The 25,363-nt window shown below is 42.9% G+C and overlaps 1 protein-coding gene across 9 annotated transcripts in view; it reads right to left on the bottom strand.

Annotated features, from left to right (window-relative positions):
- The window catches only part of LOC128885473 (broad-complex core protein), a 91,531-nt gene that overhangs the window by 20,385 nt on the left and 45,783 nt on the right, over window positions 1–25,363 (bottom strand). For 5 of the 9 annotated variants that reach the window (XM_054139545.1, XM_054139553.1, XM_054139564.1 and 2 more), the window contains exon 6: window positions 11,858–14,249. The exons of 2 other annotated variants lie outside the window; for them this stretch is intronic. In XM_054139545.1, coding sequence (XP_053995520.1) covers window positions 13,549–14,249 — 701 coding nt within the window. In that variant the 3' untranslated portion in view covers window positions 11,858–13,548. Of the gene's footprint in view, window positions 1–7,872; window positions 10,713–11,857; window positions 14,250–25,363 lie in introns of those variants that run through there. 2 more of the 9 variants (XM_054139580.1, XM_054139588.1) reach the window with 1 other exon arrangement.

Below are 25,363 nucleotides of genomic sequence, written 5' to 3'. Positions count from 1 at the left end.
GGTCGTCGCCGTCAGAGACCATCGGCGAACTTATAAACAATATTTTAATTGGAACAATCAAAACAAGTCATAGATAATAAACGTTAATTTCGCGAAGAACTTGTATCGGAAAGACATAATCAAACATGTATAAATGTTATATAATTATCTCGTTTACATGTATATGTTATTTGCCTAATCTGAGTAATGCAATTAATTAATTTGTTTGGATTCTCGTGTAATAATTTAATTCTAGATTTTAAATTCACGTTCAAATTATTATCAAACGAATAACCCATCGATAGTTCATCTTTCATTCGTTATTCGTAATTGTTATCTAGATACGAATTATGATATTCGAGGCTTTCATGGTCCAGTTCTTCGTGGTTGATACTAATCGAGGCTTTCAAGCGTGAACCGAGTCCTTTGGCCAATATTGCAGTTGGCTTCGTCAGAGATCAATTGACATTCTGATAATTTTGATTGTTTCGATATACATATCTGCACAATGTACATTGTACAATATCCATTGCTTTACACACATTGTACAATACACATTGTTCGATATACATATCTGAAACACACCTTTACAAACGCAAACTATGTTAACTCCAAATTTCGGAGAATAAAATAAGTACATGCATTGTCACTTAACTAAAATTACGTTTTTCATTGCTGTTTACTACGTTAAACTTCCATAATTTGAATATAAAAGGGCCAGCGATAAAATGTCTCCTAAATAAAGTCTTCCTTGGAAACCACCTCCATGGAAATGATTGCATGTCCCGATTTTTCATTTTGCACAACGTTTACATCTATCTTAAAAACTAAAAACACTTTTTCCAATTATTTACATACACGTATACTAAAAATGACGTTGCTCACGGCGAATTAAAGGCCCCCTCCGTAAATACGAGCGTCTTTCAACCCCTGAAAAAGTGAACTGCAACGCCGACGAAATTTTACCCAAGGGATACCGTCTTCCACCCGGAAGCCTCTGTTATCGTCGCCCCAGATAAGAATCGTGCCCACCTCTGGGACTCGGGGATACGGGAACCCTTTCGTTCGTGGAGAATCGCTGGCAAACGAGGTTCTCCCGTTGCGATTCGTGATAATCTCATTTTGTATCGCTTAGTTCTAACAATTGATAACATTAGTCCGGCTGTAAACACCGAGGCCAAATTCCCGAGGTTTTTGTCCGTGACAAAATCACGTAATACGGATACGCGATAGCGGTTCAAGGTCGGAACACGATGAAAATATATTCGGAACGGAGTGTCTCGAAAGATTTGCACCGCCACTCGGCATTAGAATAAAATCACCACGCGTCCGTTCATCTTCGTCTGGAAGCACTGATTTCGTTTTCTCAAAGCCGGTCCCAATCGATCTCCAATGATGCTTCGTCTTCATCTTCTCTACGGACGTCGCTCGTCTCGTTCCCATCGTCGACGAACAGATTCTCGTCGCGAACAGCGTAGCACGCGTCGCGCTGGTTTACTCTACTATACTTTCGCCTCGTCGGCCACCTTTCTACAACCCCCAATCCCCCAACCTCCCCTACCTCACGATTCGACTTTCTCACGACCCGAGTAAAAACTATCAACGCGAGAATCTCGTTACCGCAACTGGTCCCATGGGTATCGCAAAAACGTCAACAGATTAATCGTCGAACCAACGAACGTGCGCGCCGCGACTGTCGCGACGCCAGCAACCGATTATAATAACTAACAATATAACAACAATTCCGTATTCGACGCCGTGAACGACGAAAAAAAGGGACAGTTCAACAAATGTTTGCAACCGTAACGTCGAACACGATGTGGAAAGAAAATGAGAAAGAACACAGCGCGATCCGTACAACCACCGTTTTTAGCGGTGGTAGAAAACGCTCCTCTTCGAGTGGCCATGCCGTCGACGTGGTCGGGTCGTTCTCGTCCCCCTTCCTCGGGACCCCGGTCGTCGTCCATTGGCACCGTTATTTTTCATTTCTTTCTTCCCCTTTAATTTTTCATTTTTTTTTCTTTTTTTTTTTTTTTTTTTTTAATCATTTTCGTTTTCTTATCATTTCATTCTGTCTACTTTAAGCTCGTTTCACAGTGTTCCTCGGCACGGTGTGAGCGTAACGCGACGATATAACCGGCTTCTATTTCTGTCTACGATGGTAGATGCTCTTGTGATTGTTCAGGCTGTTCAGCGTCCTGAACACCTTGTGGCAGAGCGCGCAGACAGCGCTGTTCAGGGGCTGGAAGTGCTGCTGCTCTTTGTGCCGTTTGAGGGTCAGCTTCGTGGAAAGGGTTTTACCGCAAACGTCGCAGGTATAGCACACGCCCGGGGGTAGCAGACTTCCGTGCAACGGGTGCGACAATCTCATCGCGAGGATCGCGGACGGTGGACCCCCTTGACCGCCACCGACTGATTTTATTTTTATTCGTTCATTTCAATTTTTACGTAGAAAATGAAAGGAGACGACGATCGTTATAGTTACGTTTGTTCGACGTGAAAGTGACACAGATAACGCGTAGAGGCGGCGTAGATGACGCGTGAACAAATAGGCGATTAATGGTTAGATAGATGGAAACGAAAATAAGAGAGAGAGAGAGAGAGAGAGAGAGAGAGAGAGAGAGAGAGAAATATACAACGTGAAAGGAACGTTAGGTGAGAATTTAAAGTAGAAACAGAGACAGGCAACGAAATAAGAATATTAAAATTTTAATGAAAAATTTAGGAGAGATTGAAAAAAAAAAAAAAAAACAGAGAAAGATAGACAGAGAGAAAGACCAAGCACCAATATGTCCGTTACAAGTATCGACACCCAATTAAAAAGAAAAGATATTTTCCGTTACGAACCAATATTTGTGGCGTAGGAGGAGGCACACGGAGAGCCACGTGTGTGGATGGACCCCCAGCGCAAATCCGTGTTCGTGAAGGTAGCGGGTAGGTACACACAGAACAATGACGAACCAGAGCCGAACGTATAGCCGAGTGAGCGGGACCGGGAACAAACAAGAACAAAGATACGACTGCCATTAATATCACTGGACAAGATTAGTGTACGCTGATTGTATTCTTCGATGCGCAGGGCCAGAGGGGGGTGGGGGGGGTGTTTGTTATGGTATGATTAAGGGGCGGGGTAAATGGTTCGTAAATGGAGAATTCGTTGGCGTTTCAAGAGGTTATCGGCAAGGTATCGAGGAAGTTCGACGAAGGAAACGACAGGATCAAAAAGTTGATGGTTTCAAAAATGTGTGAAGGATGGGAGGAGGAGGGGGGGTGGGTGGGTGATGATGAGGAGATACATGCGTCGAGAAGCCGTCAATCGCCGCCGTGGTGGCAGCTGTTCTCCGGGGGCGACAGAACGTACTGTGACCGCTCGATAATTCTTTTCTCGATTACTTTTTTTTTTTTCTTTTTTCTTTTAAAATCTTTTGCGTTTCGATCGAACAGATCATAGAGATCGCAGAGAGAAATGTGGCTCGGGGCTCTGGTTTGTCATTGACCATAGGTAATGCAACGATCGGCGATCGTCGCCCACCGGAAGTCCGGGATTCTCTACGAATCTCGGAGGCACGGTTGTCGATGCGCGCGCGCGCGTGCACGTTCCTCCGCGGCCCTGAGCCGTGACTGATCCGAGGTCTCCGCTGCATTCTCCGAATTCTTCCTTTCCTGTGTATATTAAACGCTCGATGCAAAACAATCGAGGATACGCGTCGACGCGTGGACAAGGTCTGGGAATGCAACGGAGGCCCCCGAGGCGTTGCGAGGAGAAAAGCGAGTGTCGCACCAGAGATCGGCAAACTTGTTATGAACGTATTTCACTTCGGATGAACGTTATCCGGTAAAGAGTTAACCGTTTGTGCGACATAGTGGCATGCATGCGTCCAGAGAATGTTATTGGCGTAGACTGTGGACGCATACATACTCGAGACGCGGTTATGTTGTTTAAAATGTAAGTATATTTACTATCAGGTTACCCGCCGAGTGCACGACGCTTGTTGTCCTGCTATTCAAATTAATAAGTGAAATATAAGCGAAATATACCTTCGAGTGTTATGAAAAAATGTAATCAGCCTCTCTTTCTAGGACACCACCTTTCTGGAAATGTCATTGTACCGTCGCTGTAAAATTTCTGTAGTTGTTTTCCATTAGATATTAGACAATCTGGTGCGCAAACATAAGGAACGATGTGATATGTATTATATTTTTTATTACATTGCTTCAGTTAAAATATCTAGATTTGTTAATCCTTTAGCCGGCTATTTAGACTCATTAATATGTAAGTAAATTAATGACGATTACTTGGAGGTTTAAGAACACGAGTGACTCAGTTGATCGTTTAGTTTCATTATTTTTATTTGCTGAAGGGCACGCACGATTGACCATTTGCATCAGACAGGCGACTGATTTGGAACAGAATGGTCTAAAAATTGTACAAATTAATTAAACAATTCCAATTTCAATCAATTTGTCCATCTCTGGCGCGAGAAGAGCTTGCGCTATCGATTAATCTTTTCAAGCTTGTTCCACCCAAAATGAACTTTCTTATTTTACTAGATTCGAAAGAGAATAGTTTAAAAATTTCGCAAACTAATTAAACGCTTCAAATTTCAACCGATTCGTCCATCTTCGATGCTGGTGGCGCGAGAAGAGCTTCCGTTTCCGGGGTTTGAGGGCAGAGTGCGGGGGTGGGGTGAGGGGGGAGCGGGGGGGCTAAAAAGAAAAGAGAGTATGGCGGTGTACCGTGTGTCCTCGAGCGCGCGGATATAACGGTGCACATCTCGATGGTGGCTGGGTCTGACCCTCGGGTGCCGTGAAGCGTGAACGCGCACCCATTGACTCCAGGGATGAACACGAGACGAGGCCCCTCGGGCGAATATACGTGTCACGGGGTCTGGGGCTTACGTGGGTACCGGTGGATTGCGCGTGTATGTGGGTCGACCGGAAGCGCGCGCAGGGCAACGAGGTGTAACGCGGCCAAAGAGAACAAAACGGAACCAGAAAAGAAAATACGGCAACGCGCCGGCAAACGGGTGGTTGCGTAATCAGCCTGCTCGCGAAGGTTAACGAGCTGCGCCACCGTCGTTGCCCCCGTCGCGCACCTTTCTCCGCTTCCACGTGAAAAATAAACGGGGCCCGCTCTCTCTCTCTCTCTCTCTCTATCTCTCTCAGCGTACAAAAGAAAGAAAAACATTTTATTCATAAATAATAATGGTAGATTGTGATAATTATAATGTTAATAATAGTAATAGCGATACAATAAACGTAATAATTAACCCTTCGGGTGCTGGAGACGCAAACATCCTTGGGACACGATATATTGTTGAAGGAATCCCTCTAGCGTGGCGGGTTAAACATAAAATCGAAATTTTTTATTCTAGTTCAGACGATATCCATGCAGATTGAGAATCATTTTGGTTTGTTTGATTCGGATGATTGCAACGGTCGTGATCAAGTCTGCTATGCGAACCCACTCGCGAAGAATAACAATAGGAAAAGTATCTTTCACATTAAGAAAAAAAGGATTCTGTGGTCAACATCGTCCACGCAGAACGTTTTTGCCACGAGTCTTCAGCCCTCGAAGAGTTAAATTGTAAGAAGAATAGCCGATAATTTTGAGAACCCGATTAATAATAAGTAACGAGGAAACAAGGATACGATAAGTAACATCGGACGTACGTTATCCCCGAAAACCCGATAACAAAAATAATTGAAAGAAAAATGTGTATATATTCATACACCATATATATACGCGCGCGGATATAATACGTATGCGACTACGCTCGTATCGATAAATTCGGATATAAAAGACATTCTTATTTACACGAGTACGTACACGCACGCGTTTCACGCCGTTTATTCTCAGGTGAACGAGTTTTATTTACATGATGCTGGCTGATGCTTGTGTTAGAGAAAATCTCCTTGGTTGTTGCAGTCGAGTCAAGAATTCATTCTGGACGTGTAACGTTTTCCACGCTTGTTTACCATTGTTTCATGCCTTGAAAACTAATTCAATGTTGTACTGTATTTTATTGGAGGTTCATTTAAACTGGACGCGTCAATTTATTTTCCTCTCCTTGTTTGGATTACAACGTTTGCAATTTGAAACATTTTCATTTTATATTTCGGTTGTGGTTTTAGGGGTTGCGCCAGCAAAGACAGTAACAGAAATAAAGCATCAACAATTTTCTGAAATTGAAGTATCAACTTTGACGAGTATTTTGCACTCTGAATGATGTCGACAATTAAAAATATTAGGAAGGTTATAAATTTATTTGGAAAGGTGTGCTAGCTTAAGGAGCGACTTAATCTCTAATCATGTTTTTACATAACATTGTTTATTGCAAAACAAATTTTTTTTTTCATATACCATTTATAGCGAATAAAACTCCAAAGTCAAAAAGTAAAACTATATTAAAGTGGTAATTTATTCTTATTTGTAAATACCGTTTATAAAACATAACCAACGATTCGTATTTTCCTTATAATTTTAAATAAACATTATTATTATAATTTTCAACAAATATTGAAACGTCATCAATTAATTTTCTCTTCGTTTCTTAACACGTTTCGTTCGATATTTTCTAATTATTATCTAAAACAAAATTTCAACTTCCGTTGCATCAATAAATGGGTTAAGACAATAACATAAATTTTGTGGACAGGTTTTGTATAACCCCGGGCACATGCCCCTAAATTAGACGAGACAAATTGAAAACAAAAACTAAACGAATTTTTTTAATTAATCTACAAAGAAACAAAACCTTGCGATGATTACTAATCGTTACTGTTTTCTTTAAAAAACGTCGAACTCTCTTCAGTTCTTATCGAATGAACCAAGAATCTCTCGAATTTTAAAGGAACGTTAAACGTCCACGATAAGATGCTTGAATCGCTTACGCAAACCAACAGGATTTTATTTACATTGTACGTGTAGGCGATGCCCTCTTCGCATCCAAGTTGTTGTGATTTATTTCTTATGCGAGCACACGGGATCGAGGGAACCTTTGAAGACAGCACACGGCGGTTATCACAATTTTATATCGCGGTTATAGTAATTGCGACATAACGATCACTCGGACCCAACGAAGTTATTATAACAGTGACAATCGCTGAAAAACATTCCCCCTTCGCCGCGTCAAAACGAGTAGGATCAACAATTTCTGCTACGAAGAAGAATTAGAAATCTTAAAGATCAATAAATAGCAACAGTGACGTAACAAACAAAAAGCAAACGTAACATGGATAATTTCTGATTTCATTTAATGCCTGATTTCATTTTTAAATCTTACTTAAAATAAGAAATGTACACTGCGCACCATTAATCGAATGAATATTCTTCCGCAGATTTCGTCGATCAAGACGAAAATAAAAATATTTAAAGGACTTTTAAAAGGACTCTGCAAGGAATTTTAGCTAACAAACCCTGTAATTGTTGGTTACGCCACCGATGAAAACTTGCTTTCCCGACAAAGCGAGGAGGTGTGTTTTCCAACGCGGGATGAATTACCGTTAAATTGTTGCGCGAGCTATACCATCGCGTCGAACCAATCGAAATCAGTCGTGCTGAATGTAACCGCTAATTTAGCAATCGACGTTGATTGTCTCAGCGAAATTGTTCTCGCGTGGCGGGCACGCATCGACCTAATTGTTTTCGGCGCCGGTTCGAGATTTCCGAAAATTTCAAAACTGAAAGAAGAAACAAAACCGTTTCGATTGCGCATTGCACCATTACCCGCGAGTAACGCCATCGAGTGAATTCCTCCTGGCTCTAACCAGGAGGACTCTCTTCGTTTATTTAACCCTTTGAGTGCCGTGAATATAGCGATAACAATAAATTAAACAAGGCACAAGTCAAATTAAACAAGAAGGAAATGCAATGTTTGCGATATTCATGGAAACAGCACAAAATGCTATGATTGATTTGTGATCGATGAAATTTCGAGACTCATCGGGTCTTGTAGAACTTTTAATTTTAGTGGATTCGAAATAGAATGGTTTATGATTTTACAAAGCAATTAAACAGGTTTAATTTTGTCAACATATGAAAGATTTCTTTGAACGAAATATAATTTTAAAATTGAATATTTTGTTGTTTAACCTCTTCAAGGATACTGGCGCATACGTGTGTATTTAATTACCGAGTTGGAAGCTTATTTCGACACGATAATACATAAAATTATGTCGCAATTACGTAAATTAAATAATATTAAAAAAATTATGTGCTATCGTGTCGAAATAATCATTACAAGCGCGAATAAATATTAAACAAAACTTTTCCGATGACATAACACAACAACGAGATTAATCATTACCTTGAACTTTTGTTTACTTCTAACGAAGTAATCATCCCTGAAGAGGTTCAAAAACATACCCATAAAGTCCAGCATATTCTTAATTATTTTTATCAAGTTCAGATACTTAGGTTTGTTAATTTCCAAATTAATACATCCTTTACATTCAAGTGTTTTTAATAAAAAAAAGTTATCCTGTCCTCAGCGATCGCGACTGTTAGGCGATTCGGCACTCAAAGGGTTAACGTCTTTATGGTACCAACGCGCGTTTTAAGTACCGGCGCGCAGTTCCTCCTCGTTCGAGTTTAGACGGGGCGAAATGGAGAAACAGAACGGGAAACAGGATGAATGAGAACGAGGATTTAGTTCCCGTGAATTGTACGCTCAGGAAACGGAGAGCATCGCGACCCTAACTTAGATACGTTAACTTATAGTTTATTTTAAGGTTTGTACTGCGATATTTCTCGTGACATCGTGCCAGTACGGTGGACGGCGGCCACCGTCCCGATAAAAAGAACGACCATTCGTAAAGTAACAAGGGAACAGTTGCTTTCATTTACCTATTTCTCGGACAGAGTTAAATTAAGAACGTCTTCGAAGCAAGGAGTTCAACCGCGAGTGGAAGTACCGATATTTCAGTTTAACTATTTACATACAATGCAACATATACATATATGTATATATATATTTTTCTTTGTAACCTTAGTAGAAAAATTAAATTTCCTCCTCTTCTAGCTTCTTTTTTTAAACACGTCAAATGTTGTACTGGCCCCTACAAACTGACACTGAAATCTTCGTTTAGGCTACGTCGTTATGACAACCTGATTAAAATGCAACAAAATCTGCACAAAAAATGGTAAATGCAATATCATTACCAATACAAAAAGAAAATAAAAATGTAATATTAAATACTATTTAGGAGAAACACGAACAACAAGAGATACATCAACAAGTCGAAAAACTGTAGAATTTAAGATCCATAGAATTCAATTTTATAATTTTGTTTAAACGAAGGACGTTCGAACAATATTGTCATTTTTTTTTTTTTTGCGTTTGTTAGCAGAAACCAACACGAAGACGTAAACTAAACGAAGATCAGTGCCGATTTACAAAGATCGTCGCAGCATTTCACGATGTTGTTCCGAGATTTGTCCGCTCAAACGGAGACTCCTTCGAAAAGTATAATAACAGTATCGCCTACTATCACATAGTCTTTCCCGCGGTTCGAATTCAAAGACGCCGCTTTCCCCGAGCACCAGGTCCTAGCGGAGGGGTAAACGCGAGCCCATAATCGACGGCGACGCTAGAGAACGCATGCAAAAACCGACAACGCAAGTCACTATCCCGCACGACAGAAACAATAGTGATTCTTCGACTAGTTTCCCACAAAGGTGGGCATTTATCAACACGTCGCGGTACTAAGTCTGTGTTTATACGTACAATCTGTCAGTAGGTCTCCGATGTTACATACCAGCCCACTGACTATGGGCCTGGTTCGATTCACACCCACAAAACCCACGCACATCTGTGTCCATCGCAGAATTCAGCACCCAGAGGGCTCTCGTGACAGATACGTATCGAAATCGGTGCGCCGTTGTGGGAAACTAGCAAAGAGATCAGCGTGTATACGCTGAGTATACACAGATTGATCCTCTCGCTAAATTCCCACAAAAGCACGCCAATCGGCAGATCAAATGTACAAACACGATTATAGCACTGCTTAAAAAAACAACGTGACTTTGTAAGAAACTATCGATCAAATCACCCTGCAGATAACCCGACGATACTGCCGTGAAACCAACGAATAAATCCAACATCGGCGTTCGAATGAGATTCTTTAACGGCTCGTCAGCTAACGTGCGCCCACGTCGGACTATCGGATAACGCTCCCAGCAACGTTCTAATTCGCTCTAAATGAAAACGGACGACGCAACGCGTGGAACACCGGTTCACGATCCCTAGATCATAGCTCCGAACGGAGACACGCGCGCAATCGCTTGATCGCAAAGTGGATCAACTTGCCCTAACCCTCTAGGACGAGTCGAGGATCGGAGCACCGAGAGTGGACGCCCTATCCCAATCTCGACTGTTGCTGCTGCTGCTGTTGCTGCTGTTGGTCCTGGTGCTGGTGCTGCTGTTGCTGCTGCTGCTGCTGAGAGCTCATTCTCTCCGTGTGTTCTCTCTGCTCTCTCTCCCGTTCGCGCATCTGTTCCATCTTCTTGCGCTCCTGCTCGTTCTTGCTGTGTTGCCGATGATAGATGCTCTTGTGGTTCCGGAGGCTGTTCAGGCTCGAGTAAACCCGCTTGCAGATGTTACAGATCGGTTCCTTGCTGGGCCTGGTGTGCACGTTCTGTATGTGCCGCCTCAACCGCGTTAGGGAGGTCAGGATTTTGTTGCAAGGCTCGCATCGAAACTCATCGGACGCGCCGCTGCCGGCCAACTGACCTGGCGGCAGAACCAGACACAGGGGTTACTTTTGGTTTGTTTGTGCTCGAACTTCAGTTCGGACGCGTAGGTCCGGGCACGCGTTTCACGGCGGAGACGGGGAAACCCGTTCCCCGGCCGCTCTAGAGTCCTCCCTCTAGTCACGTGTATCGCGTGCCCCGTGACACGTGGTCATTTACTTTTTTTTTTTTTTTATTTGCTTTCACTCTCAAACGCCACCATCTACCACCTTTTTATCCGAGAGCCGAGAGAGAGAGAGAGAAACATTCGTGCGCCCTTCTCGATTAGTTTCGCGCACGTTGCACCGTCACCCGACCAAGCCGTGCTCAAACTGTCATTTTATTTATTTTTTATTTTTTTTTTTTTTTTTTTGTCTTTTGCGTTACTTCGGAACCACGTGATAATGCTTTGCAGGTGCTACCACAGCATCTTCATCGCACGTCCATTCTAGTTTCCGTTTTACACGTGACACACGGCGCGTGCCTTCCGACGGAACCGCCTTCCGCCCCATTGTCAACCGTCGTCATCCGGTTCCCGAGCGTCCCGGCGTGGATACGTTTTGTTTCGGTCTCTAAAGCTCTCTAAAAACGACTAGAACAACATACAAACGAGACCCAATTCGTGGAACTGGTACGACTATTACGCGCTTGATTAACCATAACCGCGATACGATGACAATGGCGACGATCTCGTTTGGCAGCGGAAGGTTCCTTCAGTTCGAAAGGCAGCGTGCCGTATCTTTACTTTTCACGATACGTCGTTGTGCTCTTTTTTGTTTGTTTGTTTGTTTTTTTTTTTCGTTTTAGCGCATTACGATAGTAGAGTGCAAGCAATTCCAAGATTCCAGTGAACGATCGTGAGCGATGACGTTAGTGTTTTCAGAGCACCAGAGATGGATCCATGTCGATGCGTATTATTTACAGCAAGACAGAGCAGAGTAGATCTTGTAGGTATACGTGTGTGGAATATAAATATATATATAATATATACAAGAGTGTGATTATAATTGGTCTAACGGAATGATGCGATGAAGCGAACAGTCGATTGTTGGTTTTACGTTCCAACGAAACGTTATTGCGACGATTTTTTTTCTCGGCAACTACGCGAGAGGCGGGTTGGTGTTTGTCAGTAAAAAACGATAGATATCCTTTCATCAGAAACGTCTTTTATTTGTTTTCATTCACCTTCTAACGACAATCACGCCTACGTGCTAGTAACGGTTAGGTACGTCGCGACGTAACTACGATTTTCCGTCAGCGGGATCGTTCTAACGGCCCTCCTGGTGAAAGACGCACCAGGTAACATGCTGAATCGCGGGAAACGAGACACCAAGCGGCCCGCGCATGAGAAAGGCGTCGAGACGCGGGAAGGGGAACGGACGGAACGATACGAGGAACCGAGGAACGATACGGAGAAACGAGACGCGTCGGTCCGCCAACCGAACCGAAATTTGTCAACCCTTCGCATCCCAGCGGCGAGTGTCACTCGATATCCGATTTCTTCAGGCAGTTTCAACGGCGCCTCAACAAAGCCTTACACGAAAAATTTTCATTCTATACTTTCGACTTATTTTATTACGTAGAATCAAGTAGAATCTCCCCCTTTTTACTTGTACCAGCAGTTATCGAACGCTCTGTATAAATCGAAAGGAAAGATTAAACGTGATCCTAATCGAAAGGGTCCAATAGGAACAGAAATACTCGTTATTGTGACACTTGTCTCGAAAATCCCAGGATGCACCGAACTAATTCATATAACAGATGTCCTACATATCGAATAATCCGATAAACACATGGTGACTGGTGCATTCACTCGTTACGGAGGATTAAAAAACCGTTCTAACAAAACGAAGCGTACGAAATCTGTGTTCTAAAAGAATTGTACCAAACAGTGTTGATTTGACTTCATTTAGACTATTATCGGAGTTCTGTATGGTAGACAACAAATGAATATCGCGAAAAGAACCGATAACGAGTGTACAACGCAATGCGTCGAATATTTCTAACATATATCGAACATTTCTAACGCGTAGTATGCCCACAGAGAAAGATGCTGGAGTCCAAAGTGTTAAAGGTCGGCGGATAGATGGCTTGCATTCCCATCGAACGATAAATAGCTACGTCGTTGATGAACGTGTGTTAGGATCACCCAGAGGTTGGTTCCGTGACCGACGAAAGCTCTGTCGGCAAGCTTCAAAACCACCCAATGGTCACGTCGACTCTATACAGCAAGCTGCATCGATATCTCGGCAGTACTAACGATCGACGGAGAAAGGAAAATGGTACAAAGTCGACTTTATCGTCGGCGGGGTGAACTACCCTTGGCTAGAACTCGAGGGTAGATGAGGAAGAACACAGTCGTACCGAAGGGGAGAGCTATCGATCTCGTCGCGGATAGACCCTCGTCGACTAGTCCAGATGGCGGAGCATACTCCAAAACCTACAACGTCATCGACTGGCTGAACGGGGTAACGAAACTTAAGTTAACGCGTGTAATTAATCTATACTCTCTTTGGCGTGCGTAACGAGGTAACAGTAAGTCCTCTCCCGTGCTAGGCTCGCGTGGAAAAAGTTGAGCTCGAACGTAACCGGGGGATATGTACAAAAAAGCTCGGAACGTGTCCGGTCTAGTCAACGATATATACAAAAATCGCTTAACGATCGGTTTGAGCGCGCGTCGAAGCGTCTCGTTGCTTTCTCATGCCGGGAATATCGCGCGAGTCTAAACGCGTCCCCCAAAATGTTGACGCTACGTACATCCGTTCCCGCGTGATCCGTGTACGCGGGACAAGACGGAACCTCTTGGGGCAATTCGGTCACTAAACCATGGGGGCCGGTCAATACGTGACCTCGCACTGTTCGTCGTGCTCCTTGCGCTCCTTCTTCGCGTGGTACTGGCTCTTGTGGCTGACGAGGCTGTTCCTGGACTTGTAACTCCTGCCGCACTGGTCGCACGAGAGCGACTGCGGCACGTAGAAATGCGTGTCCGCCAGGTGCCTCTGGAGCGACCATGCCCGCGAGAAAGTCTTCTGGCAGAAGCTGCAGTAAGTGGCGCTGTTCGAGCGATTCGAGTGTTTGCCGTGCTCCTGTTCGACGGCCGTTCGCGTGGACTCTCGGAGCTTCGACATCGGTTGCATGTTCTCGTTTTGCGTCAGCCAACGCAGATCGGCGAACGGACCGGTCTCGTTAGCCACCGTTCGCGCTTGATGATGGTGCCTGTTGGCGTTCTGCTGGCGATTCTGCTGGCTGTTCGCCGTCGAGAGCGGATCCGGCTGCAGATCCATCTGCTCCGTGAGCAGACACGACTCGAGCTCTTCGATCTTCGGCGACAGAGGTTCCGACTTGAGCACGATCTGCATCTGATCGTTAATGTCGTCTAAGAGATCGATAATGGGCAGCTCCTGGTGCTGCTGGTGGCCTTGCTGCACCACCTCGCACTGACTAGTTCCTGTACTTTGGCCCGATTGGCCGGTTTCCCGTTGACCGTCTCCGTTGGTAGCGGACTGCCAACCCCCGTCCTCCTCGGCGACCTCCCGGTCTGCAACCAAAGAGGAGGGGGCTGAGTCCAACCGAGATTCGCGCGGATTAATTACACACGGCGTCGTCTATCGAAGCGTCGAACGATTTCCACGTCTCTCCGTTTGCCGTCCCGGCTCTCTCGCGTCGAGTGGCTCTCGCGGTCACGGAGAGAGAGAGAGAGAGTGAGAGAGAGAGAGAGAGGTGAATCGAGTTTGGGGTTGGGGTGGGACAAAAGAAAAGTAGAAATCGAGAGAAACGCGGCCCGCTTTCCGGCTAAACGGGCACGGGATGTTGTTAATCGTCCGAGAGTTAAAAGGAGGCGAGAGAGTCGCGGAGGAGAAGAGGCCCGAGAGAGCTTGAAGAAGCCCGGAGAGAAAGCTGTGTATCGGTGGGAACGAGAGGAAACCAAGGGAAGGGGGTCTCGAAAGGTGGAGGATTAGGGGAGCCGGGGATGGTAGGGCGAGCGTACATTCATCGTCTCATAAAAGCCAGTATAACGTCCGCGAGGATGAGATGTCGATACAACGAGAGGAGCGCCAGTAGTAACGGGCGCTATAAGAGCAAGAGCAACAGCGGGAACATAACGGCGATGCTTCTTCTTTGCGGGATTTTACCCAGCCGGTTACCCTAGCAACCGAACCCCCTACGACCACGACGCTCCTTCCTCCCCCTCCGTTGCCCCCCTCGCGGGATTTTCCGTGGTGCGCCTCGGCTGGGAAGGGGATATATACGTAGGATGCGTATTATTCTTAATAACCCCCGTATGCCGTTGCGCTGTATTATGACTGATGTTGACTCTAAGCGCGGAGAGCCACGGCGATCGATAGCTCGACTACCGCCGCGACTACGAAACCGAGAGAGCCAACGACGACGGGAGGGCCAAAGGGGCTCGCGAAGAGGAGGGCAATGCCAGCGAGAGGACAGGGCCGAGGGGGGGCGAGCCGGCGGGGAGAGAAAAATCTAAGTAGCTTCCGGATTGGTTACGCGAGTCTTACCAACTTTTTGAAAGAGTTACGCGAACAGTGGTGGGGACGAGGAAGACTGGGGGGGTACGCGAGGCGCGGAGGACGAGTGGAAGAACTACCCTCCCTTAGGTCCTCCCAGGCCCTCTTTCCCTCCGATATGCGGTTGCGCGTTTCGCGAAATCGCTGCGATTACAGAATACGCCGAGTAAATTTAATGTAAGGACGCTTCGCGATTTTTACGTTGGAGCTTTGTCGCTTTACCTTTGTGGCGACGGATCGAATAATTAAGGTATTGTGGTCGAACGTTGAGTCCAGGCGAGGGAAGTTTATTTATTACGCTGGTTGCGTTTCTTAGGAAGTGAATCTCGGACGAAACGGGGTGTAATTCTGACGTTACTTTAACCCTTTACGCTCCGTTTACCAGTAATGGCAACTTTTGGAGGGGGTTCGATTACGTATAGTAATAATTATTAATCCCCGTGACTAAACTACATTAAACGATCACTGATGTTCGTTCCGTGCGTTCGCGAAGGTCTCTTAATTATCATTTAAATGTCTCGAGTGAAAGATAAAAGCTCTTTGAAATGTTGATACTTTGAAATGTTTACTTCGTAGCCGTACTGAAATTCCTTATTTTAGTTAGTTTAAAAGAAATATTCATACAACTCTTACTGTTTTGTTATTCTCGTATATAATCAAAATGGCCCTGTACATGGTGTATATAAGGACCATTTGATGGATCGAGCGTAATTTGACCTCTGAAGAAGCTAGTCATAGTATTTTTATCTAAAAGACACGACTTATCCAAGGGAAACTTCAATTAGTATCGACTATTTTGGAAGACATGAAAATCCCAGGGAACTGCTGACGGATGTGCATGATGTCGATCACCATTTGAAATAGACCGCGTAAATAATGGCGAAACGTCGATTGAAAAGGACATATCAAATCAAAACCTAAATCGTTATCCACGTGTTCCAAATGTGGAAATCCTGATCAAATTTCGTTGTGACAATCAAAACATCGCAGAACCGTCAATGATTAAAGAGGGGTTTTAAAATTGTTACAGGGGTATAGACGGAGACACGTACGAAAAATAATTCAAAGATAAATTTAAGAAAGTGTCATCTTCTTAAAAGAAAAATCGAGCATTTCAATTTTTTAGTATCTTGCTGATCATAGTATTCATAGCGCCTATTTATAAGAAATATTCAGAGGAAATGTCCTAATTTTTTCACCTGACACCTCCCCTTCCCAATATTAGGTAAATACAAAAATAATTTCGTCTTCTGTATCGTTCAAGTCTACTACTCCGCGTTGCAATAAATTCCTACGTAAAAAATACTATATTACACATAATTAAGAGCGGATTCCGTTCTACATTTCGATAAAAAATATCGCGTGTTTATTCGTTAATGCACGCCTCGATTCCGAGTAGAGTTGTGACATCTCGGAGCTACCAGCTAAGAAACGAAATTACTTATGCACGAACCTAATACACGCACGCGCGACGACCTTCGATTCTACAATTTGTATTTCCTCTTTGTATATTCCGAGGACACAAGTAAAATGAGACTGGCGTGCGAGCCGTTTTGTTAAGTATTAAAAGAAAAAGTAGAAATAAAAAAAAAAAGAAAAAACGAAGAAGATCGAGTCGTGCAAATGATGTAGAACAAAAGTGTAAACGCATCTCTCTCTCTCTCTCTCTCTCTCTCTGGATCTCCAGCCCCTCCCTGATCACCATCCTAGCTTCCCCTTTCCCTCCCTCTCTCCCTCCCGCCCTCCCCTCGCACGCAGTCGGTGTTCTCCGTCTGACACCCGCGCTCGCTGTTGCGCAGATTTCGAGGTCACCTCAAGTTCATCATCGATAATAGCGCAAGCAAGGCGAAAACAAGCAGCTAGACCTGGGCGTCCCCGATAAGTACACATACTACAGATAAAAAATTCCGTCGGATTTGGTTCAGAACGAACTTTCGTTTGGCCTTGGCAGGCGCCGCGTTCGCACCCGCACCTTCCTCTCCCCTTCCCTCCCCTCCCCCCTACCCTGTCCAGCCCCCTACCCCACCGACGCCGCGACATACAAAAGTAAATTGCCAGCCACTCGGATCGTCGGCTACCGAAACGCAGTCGCGGATCTAGACTTATCGGGACCTGAAGCTAATTGCGCCTAACCCTGTCAAACAATTGAAAACGAATATAATGTTATATACGGATGTACGCCATATTGTCATAGCGATTTCGTTGGCGTCATTCGATCGCTAACGTTGCGATTAAGAGTTAGACGAAATGAAGCATCGCGTTTCTTCCGAGTAGGAGGATCGAATATAAAAAGTTTGTCGTTAAAGAGCAATCGTGGATTTAGTTTTTTTTTTTATGAAAATGGTATATTTTAACGTGCCTTTATTTAAAAGTATAGTCTTTGATGTACGTATGGCGAAAGGAGGCCATTTTGTTTGAGTAGATGACGGTCGTTCGTTATCAAATTTGATCGATCGATCAAACACACCTGTATCATTAACACTGACAACGAGTTTCCAAACGATGTTAGGAAATAATTAGAAGCTTATCTATCTGAACGGTACGATATGTCTGTATCTCAGCTTAGTAATTAAGTAACGAAACGAATAAATAAGGATGCCTCTTGGATGGGGGGGGGGTGGGGGGCTGAGACTTCGTTAGTTTGACGGTAGATCCGGCCCTGCCGAAACGAAACGAACCAACGAGCGAGAAGATGAGTAAGTATCGAGTAAATAGACGTATGCGCAAGGAGAAGACTCGCTGTCGTCGTGTAAGCAGGGGGCAAGAGGAGCGTTCCCTCCGAACACGTACACATACATACGTACGCGTCATTGGATTCGCAACGACGACAGATGGCAGCATGAATTCCGCGTTTCGCAAACAGGCCATTAGCAAACTGGTTGCGTAACTCCGAAATTTCTTTACCTCGACTAGTTTCACGAGGTCCCGATATAAAACGCGTTTCAGCCCCCCTCCCCGTGGGCTCCTCTTCGCTGCGACGTCGATCCTCCGCGGGAACAGGTTTATCAGTCATGCGAGTCGTGGGTTCGAGGAAAACCGGGGATGAAAAATCGATGGGGAACAGCGGGCTGATTATCGCGTCTCGATCGATCGCGGATGCGAAACTGGACCGCGAAAGTCGACAGAGTAGAGTAGAATATGGTAAGGTAAACTAGAGCCGTGTGGGTTAATTTAGAGCAGGGTAGAGTGGGGTAGATTAGAATAATATAGTTTAGGTTTGATAAAATAGCGAAAGGATTTATGGAAAAAATATGCATTAAAAAAAATAATACAATTATCGATTGCACATGCACCATTGCACTCATAACAGAAATGTAGTCTTCCTTGAGCCATTCACGTTCTCCCTCTGACATTTTCCCCTAGATTTCCACCCCCTACATAAATTCTCTCCAATAAAAAAATTATTTTCCGAAAACATCGTAACATTGCTCTCAAAGAATTCTAATCCGCTATTACGAAAAAGTGCGAGGACTACCCGGCGAACGCAACAGAATTCACGGAGCGCGAACGGTTAAAAATAAAGCCATCGAATCGAACAAACGTCGCGAATAAATCGCTGCGGTCGCTCGTCATCTATTATTACGGATAAAATTTTGCCCATCTCCGCTCGCGGCCTCCCCGTTGTTTATTGAGCGTGCCCAAGAGAGAGAAGTTTCACATAGAGCGGCAACACTCGGGAGAAAGATGCGTTTATCGCAGTCTAATTTTAAATCTATTCATTCCGGTCCCCTTTCACTCCGCGCGCGCTTAGTCTATGCCCGCGCTTCGCGGCCGGGTTTCGATGTCGTTATCGCAAAGAGAGGAGAAATTCTTTTCGCCCGGAGCCTAGATATTCTTAGCTCGGTTTCCCGAAAACTTCCGAGCCGCCGAAAATTGTTTTTAAAAACCGATACGGAGAGAGAGAGAGAGGGAGAGAGAGAGAGAGAGAGAGAGAGAGAGAGAGAGAGAGAGAGAGAGGCCGAATGGCCGCCCGCGACCGCGACGATTCCCTTTTCGCTTCTTCTACAACCCCCCACCCCTTCTTTCCCCTCTTTCTGTGTGTTCCCCCTTCAAACTCCAGCCCCCTCCCCCGTGTCGTTGGTTTTCAGCTCTTTTTTCCGCGAACGGCTGCATCCGCGGTAGTAACCTGTTGTAAAACCCGGCTGCATAAAAATAGCGGGTGCCGTGGCTCCTCCCGGAGTCGTCGAGCACTTTATCCTCTTTCTCGCTGTCTCTTTGTATCGGAGGGATGCGTTGCAGCGCATCGGGCAAATATTTATTTCACGGGACGTTCCCAGTGCTGGACACACGAGCACCAACGCACGTGATGCTTGGATGTTACGTCCGCGTCGCTGCCTTTGCTCGGGAATGGGCAAAGATTTTCATCTAGGTAGCGAATTTTGGTGTGACGAATAAACGAGATCAAATAAAATGGGCAGTTATGGTACGAATGCGTATTGTTTCGATGAATTGTTCTTTAGGTTCCTATGGCCGAGAATAATATTTATTCGGAACAGTTACTAAGCTGGACCAAGAAGACCGTGTTGGTATTTTATACTTTCAGATAAGAGAAGACGAGAAGACGCGAAAAAAGAAGTGAAAGATGTTGTCTTTGCTCTATAGGATGGTTGTAATGAGAAAAGGAAATTAATTTATTATAGTAACAAACGTATATTCAATTATAGATCGATCGATGAATTACTTTTCGTTAAGTCGAATTGAATCACTGTTATATTAATAAAATACTTTATAATATATACAAGAAAATAAAAGTGAAATCTATAATAAATGTGTTGTTGGAACAGAGAAGGTAATCAAAGAAAATCGAATCGGTCGCGCAATTATTTTAAATTCAAATGTCGGATGCGCGCGCGCGCTCGCTCACGCGAAATTGACTGTTTCAAGGAGAAAAATAACAGTCGGAGTGCAAAAGGTTAACTTAATCGATCGTATAATTCCCATTGTTTGGTGTCGGTTCCTCTCGGCGATCTATAAAACCGCGTATCCAGGAGCAATAAAAAAAACTTTGCGAATCGATAGAGGTCCGGTCGCGCTCGAACTCGATGTTTTCTCGCAGCTACGTTTCGATAAACGCGGAAAAGTCGTTTCGATTCGGAAGTGGAGCGAATAGAAACGTTGGAGCAAAGAGCAATAATCACGGGCAAATCGGTGATCGACATAATTCGAACAACGAATAGGAGATAAACAATTTTTCAACGCGTTACTTTTGTAATCTGAGTCACGTTACGAAATTATATTCCGCGTTAGATAAGTGATAATTATTAAAATGGAATCTAAATTGTAAAATAAACTTATGTTTGACCGTTTAACGAATAAAAATTCGCCGAAATGTTCGTTGAACGGAATAACTATCGCAAATAGATCGGTACGCGATGCTTTTATTCGTCGTTTATAATTAGAATAAAATTCGGTTCATCTCTGCCAAATCCTTTCACCGAAATTTTTCGACGGCGCGAACGAATCCGCCTAGAAACGCGCAGACTGTTAGCATATGCTCGCAGCCGGCTGTCGGAATAAAAAGATGTTAACGGAGCCGAGTAGAAGTGGCGAACGAACAAAGAAGCTCCGTGCGTTTAAGTCTGATCGCGCGACAAGTGGTCGTACGTTGTACTTTCTATCTGGCACGATTGTTTTTTACGTAACCACAGCCATTACGAATTAAAGACGATTAAAGAACGGCGAGGAGGGCGAGAGAAACACGATTCACCGACGCGAATATAAAATTTCACTTTATCAGGGACCGGCTCGATAACGCGCTTTCTAAATTTGATCTACGTAACTTTTAGACCTTGCTCTTTTCTTTCGATACTCGATAAGGATCGACGCGCTACTACCACTACCACTATCGTCGGCCATATAATCGTCTGATCCTCGAAACGTACGACTCCGAGGTACCCTATCGCGCGAAAGTCTGGGTTTGCCTAACTTTCTTGCGCGTTTAATTGGATCGCAATTTCTACAAGGTCGCGACGAGAAGCGTCGTAATTTTTATCACATTTTCGCTTTAAAAAGCGATCCACTTTAACGTTTTCGATATTTCGATTTTTCCTTGTATTTCTTTGTAGCCTAGGGTCTTGAGAAGAACATTCTTGTGAAAATAACCAGCTCCGAAATTGACGGTTTTAGGTGGCAAAGACGAATAAAAAGCTGTAGAGATTCTATTTTATCTGAATTCCCTCAAAATTATATTCTTCGAGATGGTTCGTATGATATTGCAATTAAATCGTCTTCAAATTTGATGCACACATAAAGATGTTTATTTATACTCGTAGAAAATGTGATTTTAAAATTTTATAGAATTGATGCTTAACAAATTCACTCGATACTTTGTAATAGTCATATTTGTGCCACGAGTTTTGTATGTTATAATGAGCGTTTAAAAAATATTCATACGAAATTTAGTTCATAGAAAACGATTCAGTATCAATTATATTGAAAGAGTCTTTATAGATAAAGTAATCAGTATTGTTCGTATACTGAAGGTGATAGTTTCGTTCTATGTTATCGCCAAACTTGTCCAAATATTGGAATTTGTACTTTTTGCAAGGTCTCAAAGTTTAACTTCGGACATACATGAGTTTAATGATACGTCACAAAGAAGAAACAGAGTCGATCCATTTAGCATTTTAACATTTTATGGAAAAAAACATTTGCCTAAACAGTGAACTACCATGGACAAAATAACTTCGATATTTTAATTTTTTAATTGACTTAAAAACAGATTACTTTTTATATAAGCGTTCCATTTTCCAAATTTTAAAAATGTTAGTTTCGTGGTGGTTCGCTCGATAGATAAACTAATCTAGATTAATAATCCTCGCCATTTCTCTTCGTCAAATAAACGGTTTATCTGGAGTCATAAACACCATCAAGGTCGATTTTTTTTCTTATCGGGCTTTGAATTACGAGAAACAACAACAAAAACTTGTTTGCGAAAATTAACGTGTATCTCATTCCACTACATTATTAAAGGTACCATGTTCGGTAATGTACATTCCGATTTACTTATTCGTTAAAAAAAAAAAAAAAATATAGAAAAAACGTGATTTTCAGTCCAAGGTATCGACTATTTCAATTTTTTAACGGTCTTAAAGTAGCGAAACAATTGTTCTTGTGAAACAAGTAAAATTCCTTGATTCTTAAAACTTTCCCTTCGAAACAATTAATTCCATAGAGAAACTAATTTAGATTAATAATAATCGTCATTTCTCTGTGTCAGATTAATAGTTTATCTGGAGTCACGTATTCAATCGAGGCCAATTTTTTGCTCAGTATGTTTTGAATTAACAAAAATAACAACATTGTTTTCAAAGATCCATTCCAATACACTTTACGTATGTGTCTATTCATTTCTATTATGATTCAACTATTTCATTACAGAAACACGAATAATGAATAATTTTTAAATTCTTCATAAAAATGCAAGACTTTCCCTTTAACTGTTTACCTAAATAGCTGCTAAAGCTAATTATTTTCCTCGAAAAGTTACTATATCACGTCCAGTAGAATAAAATTGTAGTAAATCACATTTTAGGTGACATAAGTTCATTAAAGGCTAAATCGATTATTATTTGAATAATTATGTAAATAAGGAATCATTTGTATTAAACAATGTATACTTAGACAAAGAAATTATCGTAGTAATTATTGAAACAGGAAATCATCCATTACTTGTAAGGTGAAGGGATAGAAATTCAGTTACTCCGAACAGTAGAAATAGACCGTCCTGGTCAGACACGCTAGAAATCGGACTTTCTCTACTCGTACGACGTCCTATGCCTACCAGGCTCGAGTGAAGTAGTATTTCTCAGGGAAGAAGGTAAACTTGTGCACTAAACATTTCAACATACTTTAATCTTAAATGAAATTCAATCTCCTTCTCCTCACTCTATAGCTATAATTAATTATATTGCGTTATGTACACGTAGACTTAGATTGAACTTGATGTTGTCAGCATCACATGTACTTCGCATCTAGAACTAACTTTGTTGGAATAGTTGGAATATGATCAGATTCTATACAATATATTTAATTTAATATAAATGTATGCAATCTTAAATTATAGAATTCGAGGTGTTGGACATTATACGAATAAAGTCGTATGAGTCTATATAAGAATGACTTTGGGATTAAGAATTTATTTAATTCTGGAAATCTGTTCATCGATCCATTGTCAACGTTTATGAACAAAAATAGATATGACTGCAATAAAATCCGTCGAGCCGAAGCTGGTCCAGGTGCACGCGTACTCGACATATTTTCAAACTTATTTTTCTCGAAAATGAAGCGTCATATGAATACATTTTATTTTACATTTTCGATTCAATTTTTTACGTAAAATCACCTCCTACTCGCCGGTACCACCCGTTACGGGACATCCTGTATACATAATATCACATTTCATCGAGGCAAGTATTTGGAGTTCTCGTTAACACCAGTCTCGAGCAATTGTAACGAGTTTTACTTTTCGGTCCTTTCTATCTGGTGAAGTCTATCGCTATCGAAAACACCAGGGGACGAACCCCACCAGATTGTCTTCAGAGAGACAACAGAAGACAGGAATAGATGCTTGTTTGGTCGATCCGTGCAAAACAATGTCAGTTTCTCGCCGGAACGAAAATTTTCGTCGATCTCAACATTTCACCTCAGGATGCTTTCTATCTCTGATCGGTCATTTGCTTCGACGTGCCAACGACAAACCCAGTCAGTTCGTATTTCCCAGCTTTTTTTCTCGACAAAGTTCCCCGTCCCCCCATCCGTGCTTATCTGCGCCGCGGATATATCCCGCGACAGGCATATTTTTCGGTTCCTCCGCGGCGGATTGCAACGCCCTGATTTTTGGCAACGTTTCAAGCGTCGAACGCGAGATAGTTGCAGGGTCGTCGGTCTCCAAGAAACTTTCCACCTACTCTCGGTTCGTTAACGACAATAAAGTTCGAATGAAACGCGTGCTATTCCCGCTTCGATTTTCCACGACCTTCTCCTCGGTGAATTGGATGCTCCACTCGAAACTGGGACCCAAGAAAGTCCTCCTTTTCTTGACACTCCAAGTCAATATTCTCAAATAGTCCATTTCCCATTTTCATATCAATTAAAATTTACCCAGGTTTGATGTCCGATAATGTTCAACTGCCTCAAGGAAAAATTAAAAAAAAAAAAAAAAAAAAAAAAAAACGAAGAACTGAATATTTCATGGTGATTCACTCGAAAGATAAACTAATCTAGATTCACGATCTTCGTTTCTATCAGATTAGCGATTTATCTGTGATCATGCACACTATCGGGGCCGATGTTTCTCTTATCGTGTTTTGCATTACGAAAAACAACAACATTGTTCCGTAAAAATAATTTATACCCCATTAAACTACATCGCAAAGGTCAGCAATGTCGTTCTACGATTCAAATACGTTTAATTTATTCCCGAAGAGGAAACAAAGTAAGGTCGAGGCACGGAATAAATAATATGCGTTGCATTCGTAAAAACAATTCCTCCCAACTAAGTCGAAGTTGTTCGTGTAACGAAAAAAAAAATAAAGGAAACCTGAAAGCAACGGATCTGACAACAACAAAAATAAAGATCTCGCGTTTAATTATAAATTCCAATTTTTCTTCAACAGTCAAAGAAAATAACGTTCACTTTCCCCGATTCACTATCACTATTTCCCCGATTATATTCAATATTTCTCCTATTCAAACCCAAATAAATACGCTTCCGAATATTTCTCCTACAATCGTTGAAAGCTCGGTAATTAAATGAATTTTTGTAAATTATTTCTAGTTCGTTATTCGAGATTTCAGTTGAGATAAGAGTTGTTTCGCCCATCTGCGAGACGCCTGGAGAAAATACGTCGGCCGGGTCGAACGACTCGCGAGCGACGAGCAGAGTATAATTTAATGTGTCTAATGATTCGCAGTACGCGGCGGGAACGTGAGTGGCGTACCAAGGTCGTCGTATTTTTAGTTAGGCCAATGTTTAGTTGGCCACGTTCGGCGGAGATAGACGGACCTTGAAATTCGCGGATAACATCTGCGGTCTTATCGACGGCCCCTGATAACTTTTTCAGTACTAACCTAGTATAAGCCAGCCGTTCAAATATTAATCGAGAAAACGGCCGAGGGGCCACACCTG

The sequence above is a fragment of the Hylaeus anthracinus genome, unplaced genomic scaffold (assembly GCF_026225885.1).
Source record: "Hylaeus anthracinus isolate JK02 unplaced genomic scaffold, UHH_iyHylAnth1.0_haploid 0, whole genome shotgun sequence".
NCBI classification, from domain to species: domain Eukaryota; kingdom Metazoa; phylum Arthropoda; class Insecta; order Hymenoptera; family Colletidae; genus Hylaeus; species Hylaeus anthracinus.
This window is presented reverse-complemented; position numbering and strand designations above follow the sequence as displayed.